Source organism: Vicia villosa, unplaced genomic scaffold (genome assembly GCF_029867415.1).
Source record: "Vicia villosa cultivar HV-30 ecotype Madison, WI unplaced genomic scaffold, Vvil1.0 ctg.001111F_1_1, whole genome shotgun sequence".
NCBI classification, from domain to species: domain Eukaryota; kingdom Viridiplantae; phylum Streptophyta; class Magnoliopsida; order Fabales; family Fabaceae; genus Vicia; species Vicia villosa.
Window position 1 is genome coordinate 16,861 of NW_026705482.1, and position 24,270 is coordinate 41,130.

General features: G+C 39.9%; 1 protein-coding gene across 1 annotated transcript; it reads left to right on the forward strand.

Moving 5' to 3' along the window:
• Positions 1–19,273: 19,273 nt before the first annotated feature.
• On the forward strand, positions 19,274–23,119 carry LOC131633310 (uncharacterized). The gene is made up of 3 exons (XM_058904023.1): positions 19,274–19,519; positions 20,291–20,485; positions 21,161–23,119. Exons 1-3 carry the CDS (start codon positions 19,274–19,276, stop codon positions 23,117–23,119), a joined length of 2,400 nt encoding a protein of 799 aa, XP_058760006.1.
• The last annotated feature ends 1,151 nt before the right edge of the window (positions 23,120–24,270 follow it).

A 24,270-nucleotide genomic window follows, 5' to 3' on the forward strand; every position in this document is an offset into this window, starting at 1 on the left:
TTAACTTAACAGATGGAAATAATGCAGGTCAACATGAACACCGCTCGCCAAGAGAAACTGTCCGCGTTACACAAATTGAAGCAGAAAGAGAAAGAGCTTGAGGAATTGTATGCTGGTGGGAGTACTTCCCAGAAAAGAGCACGAATCATTGATAATTCTAGAGAAAGAAAGATGAAAGAGCAATATGAGGCCCAATTGGCAGAGTTAACTGAGCAACTTCAGATTCAGACGGAGAAGGCCCATACAGAAAAGACTCGTCGTCAGAAAGCAGATAAGAATCTGTTAGAACACCAAGGAAAATTGGAAACATGCTATGCCAATATTAGGGAATTGAAAGGCCAGGTGGAGCGCAAAAGGCAAGAAAACACGCAGGATCAAGAAGAGGCGGGGTATTGGGAGATGAGAAACCGCCAAATGGAAGGAATGCACGCCAGAAAAGACTTACTCATCCAGGCGCTTCTTTTGAAACCTAACCAGGACAGTACAAAGATTTTGTTTGATGAAATGAAGGCTTGGAGTGAAAAGCACATTGGAGAGAGCGCACTTCGTCATGTTAACATGAAGGGTCCTCCTTAGAGATGACTTTATGTCGAACCACCAGCAGACTTGTTGGATTGGGTTCTCTTTGCCATGATTGTATTTGGTTGGCTCATATGAGCAGGATTATTTGTATTTGGATCTTGTTAGAACTGGTTTTAAGCCAATGGATTGTTTCTTATTCCTCATCATCGTTTTTGTGATTTATTATTGTTCCCTTGTGTTGTTTGATCTGAGACAAAGCTAAAGGACCTTAAAAATAATAAAAACATGCACTCATGCATTCATGCATTCATAAATATCATATTGCATTTTCAGGTTCTTGTATCATAAGCTAATTGGGGTCCCTTTCAGAACAGATTCCTGCTTCAACGAAAAAGCTGACTTCCTTACATCCATACCGTACCAGGATCAATCAGAAGAGGATCATGGACCACTTCGAACAGAATCAAGCGGCCCTTCGTAGGGACGTGGACGCTATGGGGGACAGGATGACCCAACTCTTGGAAACTCTTCACGTTGTTATTCAGGGGCAAGATGAGCTCAGGAAGAGCGTCGCTAGTCTGGTCAAGGATGCTCCTACCACTTCTGCTGTTGGAGTGCCGAAACCTGGGGATATTCCTGAGGGCGGCATACCTAAGGTGGTGGATGATCATCACGATGTTATCAACCTTGACCAAGATATTACTGCCGAACTGGCTGAAACTGCTAGAATGTATCATGCTCTTAAGGAGCGTCTTAAAGCCATTGAGGTTGCTAAGACTTCGAGCTTCAATACTGCAGCTTTGTGCTTGGTTCCTGGGATTGTTATTCCTCCAAAGTTTAAGGTGCCCGATTTCGACAAGTACAAAGGGGTCACCTGCCCAGAAACCCACCTTCGTTCTTACTGCCGTAAGATGGTCGCTCATGCCGAGAACGAACCTTTGCTCATGCACTTCTTTCAGGACAGTCTCACTGGAGCCTTGTTAGAGTGGTATATGCAGCTTGAGAGGGCTAATGTTCGTACTTGGGGAGAACTTGTTGATGCCTTTTTGAAGCAATATCACTATAACACTGCCATGGCTCCTAGCCGCGCTCAGTTTCAAAATATGTCACAAAAGTCTGAAGAGTCTTTTAAGGAATACGCCCAGAGGTGGCGTGAACTTGCTGCTCGAGTCCAACCTCCTCTTTTGGACCGTGAATTAATTGATCTGTTTATGGGAACTCTGAAAGGGTCGTATCTTCAGCACATGGTTAGCAATACTTCTCCTTCCTTCTCAGATGTGGTTATTATTGGGGAACGAGTCGAGAATTGTGTTAAAGCTGGTACCATTCAAGGTGTTGCTGGTCCTAGCAACTCTAATGGCAATGGTAAAAAGCCATACTCTAGATTTGTGAAGAAGAAAGAAGGGGAGACTAGTACTGCCTCTGTTGACTAAGGCCGAGCTCCTGTATATTCTGCCGTTCCGCCTCCATATTATCCGATGCCTTATGCTGTTCCTGGTCCATATGTCCCTCAGGCATATGCTGCTGCTCTTCCGCAACCATGGGTGGCACCTCAGCAGCCTTTCGTACCACAACAACAAGTTGCTGCTCCTCAGAATCGTCAGCAAAATCCTAGGCCTCAAGGTCAGAGAGCTCCACAAAGGCAAAGGTATCCTGAAAGGCGTATAGACCCGGTTCCAATGCCATATGCTCAGCTTCTTCCCCAATTGCTTGCTGGTCAATTGATACAACTCCGTGAAATGGGTCCTCCACCTAGTCCTCTTCCTCCAGGATATGATGCTAATGCTCATTGTGAATTTCATTCAGGGGCTCCAGGCCACATGATTGAAAAGTGTAGAGCATTAAAGTACAAAGTTCAGGATCTCCTTGATGACAAGATTATCTCATTCGCTCCTACTGGTCCTAATGTGCAGAACAATCCTATGCCTCCCCACGCAGGTACGACAAATGCTATCGAATCGTGTGACGAACAGATCTTGGTAACTGATGTTAATGAGGTTAAGATGCCGCTCGCAACTGTTAGAGAACATCTTGTGCAACAAGGGGTCTTGCATGAACTCCATGATTTTTGTTTGCAGTGTTCTTCTAATCCAGAGGAATGTGCTAGCTTGAGGGAGGAGATTCAAAAGCTGATGGATGAAGGTGTTCTTAGAGTGGAAAGAGTTGTTTCTGATGAAGATGTAGCTACTCTAGAAATCCCTTACTATCAGGCTGATGTTTCAAAGGCTCAAGGTACCCCTTTGATTATTCATGCTCCGAGTACTCCTTTGGTTATTCAAGCTCCAAGAACTCCGTTGGTTATTCAGGCTCCAAGAACTCCGTTGGTTATTCAGGCTCCGAATACTCCCCTGGCCATCCATTCCCAGGCTCCTTCAACTTCATCTCCCGCTTCCTCTTCATTGGGTGATTCTAAGGCCGTTCCTTGGAGTTATAATGCTGTGTATATTTGAGGGAAAAAGCATGATTGTCCTCCAGTGGGTAATTCGAATGTCACTAACATTGCTGGAACTAGTGGCATCACTCGTAGTGGTCGAATCTTTGCTGCTCCGCCTCCCCCTCCCAAAGAGACCGACAAGGATGTTAATGCACAGACAAAGGGGAAGCAAGTTGTTGTTGATCCTCTTGAGCCCCGTACTGCACAAGATGCTGAACAACTTCTGAGAATTATTAAGAAAAGTGATTACAAGGTGACTGATCAACTTGACCAAACTCAAGCTAAGATTTCCATCTTGTCTCTTTTAGTGCACTCAGAAGCTCACCGTGACGCTCTGATGAAGATCCTGGCTTCCGCTCATGTTACTCAAGACATTACTGTGCCTCAGTTTGAAGGGGTTGTGACCAATATTGCTGCAGGTAATTGTTTGGGATTTTGTGATGATGAACTTCCACCTGAGGGCAGAGCACACAACAAGGCGTTGCATATCTCCATAAGGTGCTTGGACACTGTGTTATCTCGAGTTCTGATTGATACAGGATCGTCCCTTAATGTGATGCCCAAAGCTACTTTGTTTAAGCTGAGTATGGATGGGGTTATGATGAGACCATGTACTATGAGCGTCAGAGCGTTTGATGGTTCCAGAAGGTCTGTGGAAGGGGAAATTGACTTGCCTGTCAAGATTGGTCCTCACACTTTCTATATTGCCTTCTACGTTATGGATAATCGTCCATCGTATACTTGCTTCTTGGGTCGTCCATGGATCCACGCCGCTGGAGCTGTGACATCCACCCTTCATCAGTGTTTGAAATTTGTTGTGGGTGACAAGATCGTTGTGATAACTGGTGAAGAAGATCTGGTAATCAATAATCTAACGACATATCGTTATGTGGAGGTAGAAGGGGAAGTGCAAGAGACACCTTTCCAAGCCTTGGAAATCGTGTCAGTCGATAGACTCCCTGTGGTCGAAAACAAGAGGGAACCTGAAGCACCCCTCTCGTCCTTAAATGATGCCAAGGCTTTCCTAGAAGCTGGTGTTCCCCATGGTGCTTGGGGAAAGTTGATCGATGTTTACGAGAAGCGAGACAAGTATGGTATTGGGAACCAACCATCTCCTTCTACTCAGTTCAGCCCGATCCATGGAAAGAAAGTGATCCCTCCAATCTCTCAGGTGTTCGTCAGCGCTAGTACTAGTGCTGAAGGTCAGGTTCTCGCCGCGGATGATGACAATGAAGAAGATCTCTCCAGATTCATTTGCCAAGCTGCGCCCGGACATGAACTCAGCAACTGGACCATAATTGACATCCCCAGAGTCACTTTTATGGAGATGTAATTTTCTTGTTTCGATGAATCATGTGCCTCGCCCCAGGCATATTGATAGCTTGTATAAAGAGGGGCCCCCCGTGTGCTTCAATATGTTTAATGATGAATAAAAATTGCATTTTCGCATACAATTACTGCTCCATTTCTTTCATTTTTATTTTTGTTTTAAAAATTTTTCAAAAAAATAATAATAGATGGCAAAGTTTTTCTCTTTTTTCATTTCCTCTATGTGCTGCATTCTAAAGCATAAATCATCCATCGTGCAGATCCGGCTCGGATTCCATAAAAAATGATAATGTTACAGTTCCACGTCTTGATATCCTTGAGAATCCAATTGACCAAGCTGATGAAGATAGTGGGGAAGATTGTGAAGTCCCTAAGGAATTGGCAAGACTATTGAGACAAGAAGAGAAATCTATTCAGCCACATCAAGAAGCCATAGAAATCATCAACCTCGGTACAGAAGAAGCAAAGAAAGAAGTCAAGATAGGTGCCTCTTTGCAAAGTGATGTAAAGAGAAGGTTGATTGAGTTACTTCGAGAATATGTTGACATCTTCGCCTGGTTGTATGAAGACATGCCTGGTTTAGACACTGACATCGTTATGCACAGGTTACCGCTCAAACCAGAATGCCCGCCCGTAAAGCAAAAACCGCGAAGAACTCGACCTGATATGGCTTTGAAGATCAAGGAAGAATTTGAAAAACAGTTGAAGGCTGGTTTCTTATCTGTGTGTGAATATCCGCCATGGATTGCAAACATCGTACCTGTTCCTAAGAAGGACGGAAAGGTGCGCATGTGTGTCGACTATCGAGATCTGAATAGGGCAAGTCCAAAGGATGATTTCCCTCTGCCTCATATTGATGTGCTAGTCGACAACACTGCTCAGTATTTGGTATTCTCATTCATGGACGGTTTTTCTGGTTATAATCAAATAAAGATTGCTCCCGAAGATATGACCAAGACTACTTTTACCACTCCGTGGGGCACGTATTGTTATAAGGTGATGCCTTTTGGCCTTAAGAATGCTGGTGCAACGTATCAACGAGCAATGGTGACTCTTTTCCATGACATGATCCATAAGGAGATTGAGGTGTACGTCGATGATATGATTGCAAAATCTCAAACTGAGGAGGAACATTTGGTATATCTTGAGAAACTGTTTGCTCGTCTACGAAAATTCAAGTTGAGGCTCAATCCAAATAAGTGCACTTTTGGAGTGCGATCCGGCAAATTACTCGGGTTCATTGTCAGCCAACGAGGAATTGAGGTCGACCCTGATAAAGTAAGAGCAATACAGAATATGCCAGCACCGAGGAATGAAAAGGAAGTTCGAGGGTTCCTTGGGAGATTGAATTACATAGCTAGGTTCATTTCTCATTTCACCGACACTTGTGAGCCCATCTTTAAGCTGCTGCGCAAGAATCAAGATATCCGTTGGGATGATCAATGTCAAGAAGCCTTTAAAAGGATCAAACAGTACCTCCAAGAGCCACCAATTCTCATGCCTCCAATTCCTGGGAGGCCGCTCCTTATGTACTTAACTGTGCTTGAAGGATCTGTAGATGTTGTTGATTGGCTGTAATTTTTGGTAAAACTCATTGTGATTTTATCATGTCAAAACTGGTGTCATGACATGCATTCTATTGTTGTGAAGTTTTACTTATGCAGGCCTTTACCTGATGTCAAGGCCGATGTCATGACATTCGTAGCTGTTACGTCTTATTCTGTTACTAATTATGGTTATGTGATCTGTTAAGATCCTATGCGCTTTACTTGGAAATATTGGATTTTGATCTGTTCAAGGACGTCTTTAATTGCTCTTATTTTAGGTTCCTTGATTTGTGGAAATTAGTTTTATTAGGTTTAAAACTAATTCGGATCCAAGGCCCAGCTGCTGCGTTTTCTGAAGGCTATATATATTATGAAGAAGCTGCAGACCGGATTATGGTTTTTGTATTGAGAAGCTTTAAGAGTTCTTCGTGTTTAAGTTTTTGCGTTCTAGCTTTCTTGTAAGCCAAACAATCATCATGATGATTGTCTTGGTCTAGGTGTTTTTGTTTGAGTTGTAAGAAGTACTTGAAGCTTTTAAGCAAGAGTACCATTGTACTTGATTGAAGCTTTTAAGCAAGATCAAGTTGTGTCTTTGAAGTGTGTCTTATATCCATATTCATTGAGCGTTATTCATCACTGCTGTGATTGAGGGGGAGTGAGTGGAATCTCTGATCTAAGTAATATTAGGTTGAAGTTGCATTGGGTAGATATTAAGTGAAAGGAGTAATCTTGAACTGTATTACCTTAAATTGATATTACTTATAGTGGACTTCCTCCCTGGCTTGGTAGCCCCCAGATGTAGGTGTGTTTGCACCGAACTGGGTTAACAACTTTCTTGTGTTGTTATATGTTTGTTTACTTCTTGTTCATTTGTTTAAAAATATTCAGATAGTAATGTCGTGACATCCTGTTCGACATCGCGTGTCTGAGTCCAGAATTTCAATTGGCATCAGAGCAGGCACCCTGCCTGTTTTTCTTACTGGGTGAGATCTAGGGACAGCATTTTCTGGTACTATGGACAAGGAAGGTGGTGGATTTGTGAACAGACCACCCATTCTGGATGGATCTAATTATGATTATTGGAAACCTCGTATGGTGGCTTTTCTGAAATCCTTGGATAGTAAAGCATGGAGAGCTGCAAACAAAGGATGGGAACATCCTGTCACTATTGATAAGGATGGCAAGTCATCCCTCACACCTGAGGAAAATTGGAGCAAAGATGAGGAGGAGCTAGCTCTTGGCAACTCTAAAGCTTTAAATGCTCTATTCAATGGAATTGATAGGAATATATTCAGACTAGTACACCATTGTGAACTAGCCAAAGATGTTTGGGATACCCTCAGAACTACTCATGAAGGCACTTCCAAAGTTAAAATGTCAAGACTTCAGTTGCTAACTACAAAGTTTGAGAATCTAAGGATGAAAGATGATGAAAGTATTCAAGAGTTTCACATGAATATACTTGAAATTGCTAATACCTCAGGAGCTTTAGGAGAAAAAATGTCAGATGAAAAGCTTGTGAGAAAGATCCTTAGATCCTTGCCTAAGAGATTTGATATGAAAGTCACAGCTATAGAAGAAGCACAGGATATCAGCAAGATGAAGGTAGAAGAATTAATTGGATCCCTTCAAACCTTTGAGATGGGAATCAGTGACAATACTGAAAAGAAAAATAAAAGCCTAGCTTTTGTGTCCAACTCTCAAGAAGAAGAAGAGGAAGGTAGAGAAGAAAATCTAACTGAATCTATAGCCATGCTTGGAAGACAATTTAACAAGATTATAAGAAGAATGGATCAGAAGTCAAGACCAAATGTCAAGAACATTCCTTCTGACACTAACAGATCCTATGATTCTAGCAGAAAGGTTAAACCTGAAGAAAAGTACAATCAAAGCAAAGGAATTCAGTGTCATGGATGTGAAGGATATGGACATATTAGAGCTGAATGTCCCACTTATCTCAAGAAACAAAAGAAAGGACTGTCAGTCTCCTGGTCTGATGAAGATTCTGAGAGTGATGGTGAAGAAGAATCTGCCAAACATGTCACAGCCCTTACTGGTGTTTGTGTCTCTGATGAAGATTCTAGCGAAGATGAGTTAACCTTTGAGGAATTGGCAGCATCCTACAGAAAGCTATGTATCAGAAGTGCTGAAGTCTGTCAACAAGGTGAAAAGCAGAAGAAATACATAGTTCAGTTGGAGGCAGATAACACAGGGCTTCGTGAAACTATATCTGGTCTAAACAGTGAAGTTACCATGCTAACATCCAAACTTGATCAGATGTCAAAATCTGTCAAAATGTTAAACAGTGGTTCTGATATGTTGGAAGAGATTCTACAGATTGGAAAGAGTTCAGGAGATATGTCTGTTATAGGATTTGTTGGTGCTATGAAACATCCTCAAGCTAGCAGTAATACTAAACCAGAATCCAAGATGTTGAACCCGATGTCACAACATGTGACTCAACATCATGACAAAAGTAGAATGAAGAAGAAATTTCAAAGATGGAGATGTCATTACTGTGGTAGATTTGGACATATTAAGCCCTTCTGTTTCAGATTATATGGTTACCCAGACCAAGCTCCATACTGAAGGATAGAAAAACACTTAGAAAGGGGGGGATTGAATAAGTGTGACTTAAAATCTTGAGCGATAAAAATGAAATGCACAATTATTTTTATCCTGGTTCGCTGTTAACGAAGCTACTCCAGTCCACCCCCGCAGAGATGATTTACCTCAACTGAGGATTTAATCCACTAATCGCACGGATTACAATGGTTTTCCACTTAGCCGCAACTAAGTCTTCCAGAGTCTTCTGATCACAACCTGATCACTCCAAGAACAACTGCTTAGTTCACTCCTAAGACTTTTCTAGAGTCTACTGATCAACACGATTACTCTAGGCTTAGTTCACTCCTAAGACTTTCTGCTCAGCCAACTGCCAAGACTTCCTGCTCAGCTAACTGCTAAGACTTCCTAGAGTATACTGATCAACTGATCACTCTAGTTCCTTACAACTTAATGTAATCAATTCAAGAGTTTACAAATGCTTCTAAAAAGCGATAATCACAACTGTGATATTTCTCTTACAATTTAAGCTTAATCTCACTAAGATATTACAACAGCAATGTAGTGAGCTTTGATGAAGATGAAGATTCTGAGTTTAGATTTGAACAGCGTTTCAGCAAGTTTGATATGAGTTGTTTTGGTGCAGAATCGTTAACCTTGCTTCTCATCAGAACTTCATATTTATAGGCGTTGAGAAGATGACCGTTGAATGCATTTAATGCTTTGCGTGTTCCGTACAGCTTTGCATTTAATGTTATACGCTTTTGTCAACTACCTCGAGCCTTGTTCACGCTGTGTCTACTGACGTAGCCTTTAGTAGCTTTAACGTTCCTTTTGTCAGTCAGCGTAGTCTGCCACGTGTACTTCCTTCTGATCTGATGTTTGTGAATACGACGTTTGAATATCATCAGAGTCAAACAGCTTGGTGCACAGCATCTTCTGATCTTCTGACCTTGAAGTGCTTCTGAGCGTGATACCATCTTCTGATCTTCAGTGCTTCTGATCTCATGTTCTTCTGATGCTTCCATAGACCCATGTTCTGATTCTGCTTCGACCATCTTCTGATGTCTTGCCAGACCATGTTCTGATGTTGCATGCTGAACCATTTGAGACACATCTTCTGAGCGCTGAATTATGCGTACTCTTTATATATATTTCCTGAAAGGGAAATTGCATTGGATTAGAGTACCATATTATCTTAAGCAAAATTCATATTATTGTTATCATCAAAACTAAGATAATTGATAAGAACAAATCTTGTTCTAACAATCTCCCCCTTTTTGATGATGACAAAAACATATATAAATGATATGAATTTGCGATCAGAAAGAGTAGACGGCAAAAGACAAATTACACAGCTATAGCATAAGCATATGAATATGTCTCCCCCTGAGATTAACAATCTCCCCCTGAGATAAATAATCTCCCCCTGAAATAAATACTCGAAGAACTTTAATAAAAGACTTCCCTGATTATTTCGATAGAGACGATCATATGAGCTTCTGCCTTCAGAGAATCCATAGCTTCTGACTTCTGCTTCCATTGGACAGCTTCAGAACTTGAATTTCTTTGATCTTCAGAACATTCACAGCTTCTGACTTCTGCTTCCATTCAGGACAGCTTCAGAACTTGAATTTCTGGATCTTTTAGAACATTCACATCTTCTGATTTCTGCTTCCCTCGGATAGCTTCAGAACTTTGAATGTCTACTAACATCACTTTATGCTAGATTTGTATCAGAACATTGTTGAATGTACCAGAGCATCATCTGAGCATCTCTACATCCTGAAATGTTACAGAACAAAAACTAAACGACAAAAGTCAGCATGAACGAGTTAGAACATAAAATGTATATTCAAATACATGATATGTATCAGAGCCAAATGTATCAGAGCATTTTAGGCTAAAAACATGTATCAGAGCAAATAATGTATCAAAGCCATAACATTATGTGTATCAGGGCAAATAGAATTTTGTCAGAACAGGAATGTTCAAATTCTATTATCAGTGCTTCTGATTCATTCTTCTTTCTTGCTTCTGATCTCTGAAGCTTGACAGCACTCAGCTTGCTTCAGTTTCAATGGTTTTGCTTCTAGTGTTTGCTTTGAAGATTCACTTCACTTCTTTGTACCTGCAAAACACTTAAACCATATAGAACTTGCAGTTCATGTTAGTGAATGTGTGGGAGCCTTTACCCAGCAACTGATAGATTTAATCAAATCATTTATCATTTATCTTTCTCCCCCTTTTTGTCATAACATCAAAAAGTATATATAAAAAGATTCAGATGTATAACACGACAAAAGAAAACATTTACTGGAATGTAAAACACAAGGAAACTTTTTCATTGATAAATCAAAAAAGGATTACAAAAGATGTGCAACAAAGAAAAATAAAACTACTGAGACCAAATCCTAGGACCCTAGCTAAGACCACGTCTGTGCCAGCATGCCATGAAGGAGTGAAACGCCTCATTGACTGCTTCTAGGGCTTTCAGGCGAGGGATCAGGGAGACTTGGTCCTGCAGCAGATCTTCCACCACCTTTTCCAGAGACAACATCCTCAGCGGGTGAAGATGAAGAGATGTCTTCAGAAGAGATTAAGGGAGAGGAAAAATCAGAGGAAGCTGAGTCTTGAAGGTCGAGAGATGAGGAAGAAGATGGAGATGATGGAGGGCTTTCACCAGGAGGATGAAACACACGTCTAGAATAATTTCCAGACAGCATTGCTTCGAAAGGATTCACCTTGAGAGGATCATAGGTGATTTTGATCTTTTTGGGTTTGGAAGGTGATGTTTCAACAGCTTTTCGTTTGTTGTTTCTATCATTCTCATTATTTGCTGGTTTTGAAGAAGAATAGAAAAACGAGAGAGAGAGAGAGAAAAAAAAATTTTAAGAGGAAAACAAAGAGATAGGAAACCGAAAACCATTTTGAAGAGTATTTAAAGAAAAATAAAATGAAACGAATGATGAAAAGCATTTAATGTTACGTGACGTGAGGAGAGATAATAAAGACAAATGAGGTGACTAGCACAGTTACCTATGGTCGGCGTCCCTTCAACTGCACGCGCGCTTATCCATGAATAGTAACGACAGGTTTACCATCCCGAGATAAAGCGTAACAGCTGTTTTGCTTTAAAAGAGGTTCTGAATCAACTTAGACAATGAAACGTTAGTAATAACCGAATCATAATTTCTAAACGAATTCAATCAGAACTTCTGATTAAAAAAAATGTTCCACATTCATTTCAGAAGATACTCATACACGAGAAATTCTCATCTTCTCATTCTGGGCATAAATCCATACTGATGTTCTTCAGAATGAACTTAAACCTATCTTCAGCCAGGGGTTTTGTAAAGATATCAGCCCATTGATGGTCTGTATCAACAAAGTTTAAAGATATAACACCCTTCTGAACATAGTCCCTTATGAAATGATGTTTTATCTCAATATGTTTAGCTTTTGAATGAAGAATAGGATTCTTAGATAAACATATAGCAGAAGTGTTATCACAGAATATAGGAATGTTACTCTCAAATATCTGATAATCTTCTAACTGACTTTTCATCCAGAGCATCTGTGTACTACAACCAGCAGCTGCGACATATTCTGCTTCTGTGGTTGATAGAGCAATGGTTGCTTGCTTCTTGCTGTACCAGGAGATTAAGTGACTTCCAAGAAATTGGCAACTTCCTGAAGTACTTTTTCTTTCAATTCTGTCTCCAGCATAATCAGCATCGCAGAATCCTACTAAGTTGTATTCTTTAGATTTTCTGTAAACTAAACCAACATTAGTAGTACCTTTCAGATACCTTAGAATCCTCTTAACAGCAGTTAAATGAGATTCTCTAGGATCCGATTGGAATCTAGCACACAAACAAACACTGAACAGAATGTCAGGTCTAGAAGCAGTCAGATATAGAAGAGATCCAATCATACCTCTGTATAGCTTCTGATCTACCTTCTTACTTACCTCATCCTTACCTAGGATGCATGTTGGATGCATAGGAGTTTTGGCTTCTTTGCAGTCTAGAAGATTGAACTTCTTCAGAAGTTCCTTCACATACTTGGTTTGGTGAACATACGTTCCTTCTGATGTTTGATTTATTTGTATTCCAAGGAAATACTTGAGTTCTCCCATCATGCTCATTTCAAACTCAGCCTGCATAGACTTAGCAAACTCCTTTCCAAGTGTAGCATTAGATGTTCCAAAAAATAATATCATCTACATATATTTGACAAATTAAAATATCCTTTTCAAAGGTTTTACAAAAGAGAGTAGTGTCCACTTTTCCTCTAGTGAAACCATTATCTAGAAGGAAAGAACTTAAGCGTTCATACCAAGCTCTGGGAGCCTGTTTCAATCCATACAATGATTTCTTAAGTTTAAAAACATGATTAGGAGACATAGAGTCTTCAAAACCAGGAGGTTGATGGACATAAACTTCTTCATCTATATAACCATTTAAGAAGGCACTCTTAACATCCATCTGATAGAGAGTGATGTTATGTTGAGTGGCAAAAGAAATTAATAGACGAATAGACTCTAACCTGGCCACTGGTGCAAAGGTTTCTGTGTAGTCAATCCCTTCTTGCTGACTATAACCCTGAGCCACCAGTCTGGCTTTGTTCCTTACCACTTCACCTTTCTCACTAAGCTTGTTTCTGAAGACCCATTTTGTACCAATTATGTTGAATCCATCTGGTCTAGGAACAAGATCCCAAACATCATTCCTTGTAAACTGATTTAGTTCTTCTTGCATAGCAATTATCCAGTCTGGATCTTCTAGAGCATGATCAACAGAAGTTGGCTCGATCAAAGATACAAGACCTAATTGACAGTCTGCATTGTTCCTAAGGAATGCTCTTGTTCTGATTGGATCATCCTTCTTTCCAAGAATGACATCTTCTGAATGACCAGAGATGAGTCTGGATGATCTTCTGACAGATGGTTCTTCAGAAATACTTAGATCCTCCAGAGAAGCTGTTACTTGATCTTCAGATTCTTTGCTTCTGAGGAGCTCTGCTTCTGATGCGTTGCTTCTTGGCTCAACAACTTCTGATATGTCAATATCACAACCTGCAAAATTATCAACTTGCTTTGGTTTTTCAGAACCAAGCTTATCATCAAACCTGATATTGATTGATTCTTCTACAACCAATGTTTCAGTATTGTATACCCTGTAGCCTTTTGAGCGTTCAGAATATCCAAGAAGGAAACACTTTTGAGCTTTGGAATCAAACTTACCAAGATGATCTTTAGTGTTCAGAATAAAGCATACACATCCAAAAGGATGGAAATATGAAATGTTGGGCTTTCTATTCTTCCACAATTCATAGGGAGTCTTATTTAGAATAGGTCTGATAGAGATTCTATTCTGAATATAACATGCAGTGTTTATTGCTTCTGCCCAGAAATGCTTAGCCATATTGGTTTCATTGATCATGGTTCTGGCCATTTCTTGAAGAGTCCTATTCTTTCGTTCTACAACCCCATTTTGCTGTGGAGTTCTAGGACAAGAGAAATCATGGGCAATACCATTTTCTTTGAAGAATTCTTCAAAGGATTTGTTCTCAAATTCACCACCATGATCACTTCTGACCTTTATGATTTTACACTCTTTTTCAGATTGAATCTGAATGCAGAAATCAAAGAACACTGAATGAGACTCATCCTTGTGTTTCAAGAATTTTACCCATGTCCAGCGGCTATAATCATCTACGATGACTAATCCATATTTCTTTCCTCTGACAGATGCTGTTTTGACTGGTCCAAACAGATCAATGTGCAAGAGTTCTAATGGCCTTGAGGTAGAAACAACATTCTTAGACTTGAATGCAGGTTTGGAGAACTTGCCCTTCTGACATGCTTCACAAAGAGCATCTGATTGGAATTTCAGATTAGGGAGTCCTCTGACAAGATTCAGTTTGTTAATCTGAGATATCTTTCTCAAACTGGCATGACCTAACCTCCTGTGCCAGACCCACTGCTCTTCAGAAACAGACATAAGACAAGTCACCTTCTGACTCATAAGATCTTGCAGATCTGTCTTATAAATGTTGTTCTTCCTCTTGCCTGTAAATAGGATTGAGCCATCCTTCTGATTTACAGCCTTGCAAGACTCTTGATTAAAGATTATATCATAACCATTGTCACTTAATTGACTGATAGATAAAAGTTTATGTGTTAATCCTTCTACAAGAAGTACATTAGAGATGGAAGGAGAGTTACCAGATTTTATAGTTCCAGAGCCAATTATCTTGCCCTTCTGATCTCCTCCGAACTTGACTTCTCCTCCAGACTTAAGCACCAGGTCTTGGAACATAGACCTTCTTCCTGTCATGTGTCGCGAGCATCCAGAGTCCAGGTACCATGACATGTTGTGCTTTGTCCTTCTTGCAGCCAAGGATATCTGCAATAGGAATAATCTTATCCTTAGGTACCCACATCTTTTTGGGTCCTTTCTTGTTAGATTTTCTCAAGTTCTGATTGAACTTGGGTTTAACATTGTAAGCAATAGGAGGAACAGCATGATAATTCTTAATGTGAGTTTCATGATATTTCCTAGGTTGTGTCACATGCTTCTTAGTGTGTGTACTATGAAAACTTTGTGCATGTGAAGTGTGCCTAATATCATGTGAGTGGCCATACTTGAACTGATCATACAATGGCTTGTATGTAATTTTCATTTTATCAACAGGTTCAAGTTTGTATGGGGTTTCACCCTCATAACCAATGCCAACTCTTTTGTTTCCAGACACAGCATATATCATAGAAGCTAGCTGACTTCTGCCAATACTTCTAGATAGGAACTTCCTGAAACTTAAATCATATTCTTTCAGAATATGGTTCAGACTGGGAGTGGATTTTTCTGAATCAGAAGGAGATCCAACATTATTGGATAATTTTAAAAGTTTTTCCTTTAATTCAGAATTCTCCAACTCAAGCTTCTTTGTTTCAAATTCAAATTGCTTTTTCAGCTTTTTGTATTTGAGACTGATCTGAGACTTGAGTTCCAGAAGTTCAGTTAGACCGGAAACTAACTCATCTCTAGTAAGTTCAGAAAATACCTCTTCAGAATCTGATTCTGATGTAGATTCTGATCCGTCATCTTCTGTCGCCATCAGCGCACAGTTGGCCTGCTCATCTTCTGAATCATCTTCTGACTCATCCCAGGTTGCCATAAGACCTTTCTTCTTATGAAACTTTTTCTTGGGACTTTCCTTCAGAAGATTTGGACATTCATTCTTGTAGTGTCCAGGCTCGTTGCATTCATAGCACATGACCTTCTTCTTGTCAAATCTTCTTTCATCAGAAGATTCTCCACGTTCAAATTTCCTTGAACTTCTGAAGCCTCTGAACTTCCTTTGCTTGGTCTTCCAGAGTTGATTTAGCCTTCTGGAAATCATGGACAGTTCATCTTCTTCTTCAGATTCTGATTCTTCAGGATCTTCTTCTCTAGCCTGAAAAGCGTTAGTGCATTTCTTGATATTAGATTTTAATGCAATAGACTTACCTTTCTTTTGAGGCTCATTTGCGTCCAGCTCAATCTCATGGCTTCTCAAGGCACTGATAAGCTCTTCCAGAGAAACTTCATTCAGATTCTTCGCAATCTTGAATGCAGTCACCATCGGACCCCATCTTCTGGGTAAGCTTCTGATGATCTTCTTTACATGATCAGCCTTGGTGTATCCTTTGTCAAGAACTCTCAATCCAGCAGTCAGAGTTTGAAATCTCGAAAACATCTTTTCAATGTCTTCATCATCCTCCATCTTGAAGGCTTCATACTTCTGGATTAAGGCAAGAGCTTTTGTCTCCTTGACTTGAGCATTTCCTTCATGAGTCATTTTCAAGGACTCATATATGTCATAGGCCGTTTCCCTGTTAGATATCTTCTCATACTCAGCATGAGAGATAGCATTCAGCAAAACAGTTCTACATTTATGATGATTCCTGAAAAGCTTCTTTTGGTCATCATTCATTTCTTGCCTTGACAGCTTCACGCCTCTGGCATTTACTGGATGTTTGTAACCATCCATCAGAAGATCCCATAGATCACCATCTAGACCCAGAAAGTAACTCTCCAGTTTATCTTTCCAGTATTCAAAGTTTTCACCATCAAATACCGGCGGTCTAGTATAACCATTGTTACCGTTGTATTGCTCAGCAGAGCCAGATGTAGATGCAGGTGTAGGTATAGTCCTTTCACTTTCATCAACCATCTTTTAAATGAAGCGTTTTTCTCTTCCTGAATCTTTTCTAAACACGGTTAAGTGCTTGCACCTTAGAACCGGCGCTCTGATGCCAATTGAAGGATAGAAAAACACTTAGAAAGGGGGGGATTGAATAAGTGTGACTTAAAATCTTGAGCGATAAAAATGAAATGCACAATTATTTTTATCCTGGTTCGCTGTTAACGAAGCTACTCCAGTCCACCCCCGCAGAGATGATTTACCTCAACTGAGGATTTAATCCACTAATCGCACGGATTACAATGGTTTTCCACTTAGCCGCAACTAAGTCTTCCAGAGTCTTCTGATCACAACCTGATCACTCCAGGAACAACTGCTTAGTTCACTCCTAAGACTTTTCTAGAGTCTACTGATCAACACGATCACTCTAGGCTTAGTTCACTCCTAAGACTTTCTGCTCAGCCAACTGCCAAGACTTCCTGCTCAGCTAACTGCTAAGACTTCCTAGAGTATACTGATCAACTGATCACTCTAGTTCCTTACAACTTAATGTAATCAATTCAAGAGTTTACAAATGCTTCTAAAAAGCGATAATCACAACTGTGATATTTCTCTTACAATTTAAGCTTAATCTCACTAAGATATTACAACAGCAATGTAGTGAGCTTTGATGAAGATGAAGATTCTGAGTTTAGATTTGAACAGCGTTTCAGCAAGTTTGATATGAGTTGTTTTGGTGCAGAATCGTTAACCTTGCTTCTCATCAGAACTTCATATTTATAGGCGTTGAGAAGATGACCGTTGAATGCATTTAATGCTTTGCGTGTTCCGTACAGCTTTGCATTTAATGTTATACGCTTTTGTCAACTACCTCGAGCCTTGTTCACGCTGTGTCTACTGACGTAGCCTTTAGTAGCTTTAACGTTCCTTTTGTCAGTCAGCGTAGTCTGCCACGTGTACTTCCTTCTGATCTGATGTTTGTGAATACGACGTTTGAATATCATCAGAGTCAAACAGCTTGGTGCACAGCATCTTCTGATCTTCTGACCTTGAAGTGCTTCTGAGCGTGATACCATCTTCTGATCTTCAGTGCTTCTGATCTCATGTTCTTCTGATGCTTCCATAGACCCATGTTCTGATTCTGCTTCGACCATCTTCTGATGTCTTGCCAGACCATGTTCTGATGTTGCATGCTGAACCATTTGAGACACATCTTCTGAGCGCTGAATTATGCGTACTCTTTATATATATTTCCTGAAAGGGAAATTGCATTGGATTAGAGTACCATATTATCTTAAGCAAAATTCATATTATTGTTATCATCAAAACTAAGATAATTGATAAGAACAAATCTTGTTCTAACACATACTACAGACCCAAGCAGATCATGCCCATCAAGAAGCAACAGTGGACACCTAAAAATATGGCCTTAATAGCTCATACATCTCTTAGAGTATCAGCCAAAGAAGATTGGTATTTTGACAGTGGATGCTCCAGACACATGACTGGAATCAAGAATCTATTAGTAGATATCAAAAACCATTCTACTAGCTATGTAACCTTTGGTGATGGAGCTAAAGGAGAAATCAAAGGGGTTGGAAAACTAGACTGCTCAGGAGTTCCAAATCTGGAAGGTGTCTTGTTGGTCAAAGGCTTGACTGCTAATCTCATAAGTATTAGTCAACTTTGTGACCAAGGATACCAAGTTAACTTCACTAAAACTGAGTGTGTGGTCACTGATAAAGGAAAGAATGTAGTAATGAGGGGAGTCAGATCCAAAGATAACTGTTACTTGTGGGTCTCTCATGAATCTAACTACTCAACTGTATGTTCTAAAGAAGAAGAAGCAAAGTTGTGGCATCAAAAACTTGGTCACCTTCATCTAAGAGGTATGAAAAAGATTATTTCTATGGAAGCTGTGAGAGGAATTCCCAAGTTACAAATTGATGAACGAAGAATTTGTGGTGAATGTCAGGTAGGAAAACAAACCAGGATGTCACATCCAAAGGTTAGACATCTGACTACTTCCAGGGTTCTAGAACTGCTTCACATGGACCTGATGGGACCTATGCAAATGGAAAGTCTTGGAGGAAAGAAATATGCTTATGTGGTTGTGGACGATTACTCCAGATACACTTGGATAAACTTCATTAGAGAAAAGTCAGATGTGTTTGATGTTTTCAGAGACCTGTGTCAAAGAATTCAAAGGGAAAAGGAAAATGATGTTGTAAGAATCAGAAGTGATCATGGAAAGGAATTTGAGAATCAAAAATTTGCTGATTTTTGCTCCTCTGAAGGTATACACCATGAGTTTTCATCTCCTATTACTCCACAGCAAAATGGGGTTGTTGAAAGGAAAAACAGAACCATTCAAGAATCAGCCAGAGCTATGATTCATGCTAAGAAACTCCCTATTTATTTCTGGGCTGAAGCCATGAATACTGCCTGTTATGTTCATAATAGAGTTACCTTAAGGAAAGGAACCTCTACCACTCTGTATGAGATCTGGAAGGGAAGAAAACCCACTGTCAAATACTTCCATGTGTTTGGTAGTAAGTGTTACATTCTTGCTGATAGAGATCACAGAAGGAAGATGGATTCCAAGAGTGATGAAGGGATTTTTCTTGGATACTCTACAAACAGCAGAGCCTATAGAGTTTTCAACTCAAGAACGAGGATAATCATGGAATCCATAAATGTGGTGGTTGATGATGAACACAAACAAGCAGATGTCACATATGATGTTGGAACATTCTGGGAACACGCAGCTGAAGAATCTAAGAAAGAAGATGATTGCAGCCCCACTATTGCAAAAGCTGAAGCTGAACCCTCTAACAAAGGACCATCTATAAGAGTTCAAAAAGATCATCCTAGTGAACTTATTATAGGAGATCCCAATAGTGGAGTTGTTACAAGGTCAAGAGAACAGGTCTCAAACTCCTGTTTTGTATCAAAAATTGAACCCAAGAATGTTAAGAAAGCTTTGACAGATGAGTTTTGGATTAATGCTATGCAAGAAGAATTAGGCCAGTTTGAAAGGAATGAAGTATGGGAGCTGGTTCCAAGACCTAAAGATACAAATGTCATTGGAACTAAATGGGTTTACAAGAATAAGTTAGATGAACTGGGAACTATAATCATTAACAAAGCAAGGCTAGTTGCTCAAGGATACACTCAAGTTGAAGGAATTGACTTTGATGAAACTTTTGCTCCTGTTGCTAGACTTGAGTCAATTAGATTGTTGTTAGGAGTTGCTTGCATTCTGAAATTCAAACTATACCATATGGATATGAAGAGTGCCTTCTTAAATGGTTACTTGAGTGAGGAAGTCTATGTGGAACAACCTAAAGGCTTTGCTGATCCAAACCATCCTGATCATGTGTACAAACTAAGAAAAGCTCTTTATGGGCTGAAACAAGCCCCTAGAGCTTGGTATGAGAGACTAACTGAGTTTCTTACTAGTAATGGTTACAGGAAAGGAGGGATAGATAAAACTCTCTTTGTTAAAGATGAAGGAGGAAAGATCCTGATTGCTCAAATCTATGTGGATGATATTGTGTTTGGTGGGATGTCAGACACGATGATTAAACATTTTGTTGACCAGATGCAATCAGAATTTGAAATGAGTCTAGTTGGGGAATTAACTTACTTTCTTGGTCTGCAAGTTAAACAGATGGAAGACTCAATTTTTCTCTCTCAGAGCAAGTATGCCAAAAACATTGTCAAAAAATTTGGGATGGAGAATGCTAGTCACAAAAGAACACCTGCAGCTACTCATTTAAAATTGTCCAAAGATGAAAAGGGCACAAATGTTGATCAAAGCTTGTATAGAAGCATGATAGGAAGCCTGCTGTATCTCACAGCTAGTAGGCCTGATATTGCTTTTGCTGTTGGGGTGTGTGCCAGATATCAAGCAGAACCCAAGATCAGTCACATAAATCAATTCAAGAGGATTCTGAAATATGTGAATGGTACTTGTGAGTATGGCATGCTCTACTCTCATGGGTGTGAACCAATTCTCACTGGATATTATGATGCAGACTGGGCTGGAAGTGCTGATGACATAAAAAGTACTTTAGGAGGATGTTTCTTCTTGGGAAATAACCTCATCTCATGGTTCAGTAAGAAACAAAATTGTGTATCCCTATCTACTGCAGAGGCAGAATACATTGCAGCAGGAAGTAGCTGTTCTCAGCTCGTTTGGATGAAACAAATGCTAACAGAATATAATGTCACACAAGATGTCATGGAACATGTTGCTACTAATCTCCAACTGGCTGATATTTTCACAAAAGCTTTGGATGCTAATCAATTTGAAAATTTGAGAAGTAAGCTAGGCATTTATCTTTGTGAAGAATTATAGCAATTAACCGAGTGTGGGGCCAACAGTATCCTTCTCTCCAAATATTTGTTATCATTACATATTAAAGTGTATTTTCCCCCTCTTTTACACCTTCTCCAAACGGTTCCCATTCCCACAAAACCTATTTTCGGATTTCACGCTACCTCTCTGATTCGCTGCATTCACAAACCTCTCTCCATCATTCCATTCACTCTCAACATGTCTCAGACCTCTCCCTCAAAGAACACTACTCCTCGCTCTGAAACTGCATCCGACTCTAGGGCACCAAATATGGTAGGTGATCAAGATGTTGTACTGGATGTTGTGCCATTGAACTCGGTCCCAGCCATTGATCCTGTTGGTAGTATACCAAGAAAGATGCATGCAAGAAAATCAACTGGTGGGTCTATTCCAGAAACGTTCTCTGCTAGGGATAAAGAAGGGACTGCTTATGTCCACAATGCAATCGCAGGCCTTGTCACAAGAATCTTGAATGAAGGTCACAAGGTAGAAGGAATATCTGTCCCTTTAGCCCAAGCTCCTGCTCCTGAGAACAGCAAAGATAATCAGGTTGATGCTAGCAAGGATCATGTTGATGTTGAGACATCTGAAACCAACAATGTTGAAGGCTCTGATGCTAAAGATGTTGAAGCATCTGAAGATAAAGATGCGGAGATTCTTGAAACAGAGAAAGCTGAAGAGGTCACTGCTACTTCTCCTAAAGAGAAGGCTACTCTCCCTACTGATAATACAAATGATGTGGTGGATCTGGATAATCTTGATGATCCTATTGACATTGCTGATGATGACCTCATCTCCAGCATTTCCAACAGAGTCAAGGCTCGAAGGGGAAAGCAGGTTGATGATCAACATCCTCCCAAGACAAAGGTTGCTCCTCTAAATAATGCCACCAAAGAAAAGATCAAGAAGGTCTCTGCTGAGTCTTCAAGAACTGGGAGCAAGGTTGCTGTGAAGAAGAGAAAAGAAAGAAGTGTTTCTGACTCCGAAGACAATGTCCTAAGTGATGTCCCTGACATCCCTTCAAAGAAGAAGATTGTTGTCACAAAATCCTCCACAAAGGTCCGTGATGTTCCATTGGACAACATTTATCTGCACTATGCTTCAAATGCTATCCAGTGGAAGTTTGTTTATCAAAGAAGGCTGGCTCTGGAAAGAGAACTTGCAAATGATGCTCTGGAATGTCAAGAGGTCATGAAGCTCATCAAATCTGCAGGTTTGCTTAAAACTGTTACTCATTTGTCTAAATGCTATGAAATGCTCGTGAAGGAATTTATAGTGAATTTGTCTCAAGATTATGCTGATGGAAGAACTGAGGATTTTCATAAGGTGTATGTTAGAAGAAAATGTATAGATTTTTCCCCTACTGTTATCAACCTCTATCTAGGTAGAGATGCTGAGGCTCAACCTGAGCTTGAAGTAACTGACAATGAAGTATGCAAAGTTATCACTGGTGGTAAGGTTAAGAAATGGCCCATAAAGAGTAAATTGTCTGCTAGCCTTTTGAATGTCAGGTATGCCTTGCTGCACAAAATTGGTGCTGCAAACTGGGTGCCTACCAATCACACTTCTACCATTGCTGTTGGCCTAGGTAGATTCATATATGCTGTGAGAACCAAGACAAAATTTGACTATTGGACCTACATATTTGATCAAACTATGAGGCATGTTGGTACTTCTGCTACCAAGCTACCCGTTGCTTTTCCATCCCTGATATGTGGGATAATCCTCAAGCAACACCCTGGAATTCTGAAAGCTAAAGATTCTGTATGTAAGAGGGAGAGTGCTTTGTCATTTCACTATAAGCTGCTCCAAAGGTCAGATGACATAACATCTGCTGGGACATCACAACCCAGCAAGTCTGTGAACAAAACCTTTCTCATTGTTGAGCTGAAAGAGACTTGTAAGGAGTTGGACAACAGGAAGATGAAGCTTGAAAAGCTCATTCAAAGTCTTGAGCAGTCTACAGATGATGATCATGCTGGTGGAAGCGATGGTGACAATATGGATGAAGACAAGGGTGCTGATAGTGGTGATGAGGAAGAGGCCGAGGATGGTGAGGGTACTGAAGATACTGGGAGTAGTGATGCTGATGAAGAGACTAGTGGCTCTAGTGATGAAGAGATTAGTGGCTCTAGTGATAAAGAGACTGATGGTTCTGACAATTAGCTCTTCTTCTGGTGTTTCTTTCATGCTGATCTTCTGTTTGTGTTTGGCTCCTTTTGTGGCTAAAAAGGGGGAGTGATGGATATTTTGGTTGTTGGTTATTTTTGTTGGATATTGGTTGTTGGATATTTTGGTTTTTTTGTTGTTTTCTGATATTTTGGATGTTTTCTGGTTCTCCTTGACAATGATAAGTGGTATTCTGTAACAGATGATTAAATAGATGTTTTCTGGATTTCTGGTGATTAATCAAGCTGGCTGTTGTTTGCCTACAAAATTTATTTTTCTGTATTGTTTGCCTACAGAATTTATTTTTCTGTATTCTTGGTGTTGTTGGCTGCTGTGTATGCTCTGATATTATATGGTTACATCTATTCGTGTTTTAGCCAAAAATTTGCCAAAGGGGGAGTTTGTAGATGTTGTTGATTGGCTGTAATTTTTGGTAAAACTCATTGTGATTTTATCATGTCAAAACTGGTGTCATGACATGCATTCTACTGTTGTGAAGTTTTACTTATGCAGGCCTTTACCTGATGTCAAGGCCGATGTCATGACATTCGTAGCTGTTACGTCTTATTCTGTTACTAATTATGGTTATGTGATCTGTTAAGATCCTATGCGCTTTACTTGGAAATATTGGATTTTGATCTGTTCAAGGACGTCTTTAATTGCTCTTATTTTAGGTTCCTTGATTTGTGGAAATTAGTTTTATTAGGTTTAAAACTAATTCGGATCCAAGGCCCAGCTACTGCGTTTTCTGAAGGCTATATATATTATGAAGAAGCTGCAGACCGGATTAGGGTTTTTGTATTGAGAAGCTTTAAGAGTTCTTCGTGTTTAAGTTTTTGCGTTCTAGCTTTCTTGTAAGCCAAACAATCATCATGATGATTGTCTTGGTCTAGGTGTTTTTGTTTGAGTTGTAAGAAGTACTTGAAGCTTTTAAGCAAGAGTACCATTGTACTTGATTGAAGCTTTTAAGCAAGATCAAGCTGTGTCTTTGAAGTGTGTCTTCTATCCATATTCATTGAGCGTTATTCATCACTGCTGTGATTGAGGGGGAGTGAGTGGAATCTCTGATCTAAGTAATATTAGGTTGAAGTTGCATTGGGTAGATATTAAGTGAAAGGAGTAATCTTGAACTGTATTACCTTAAATTG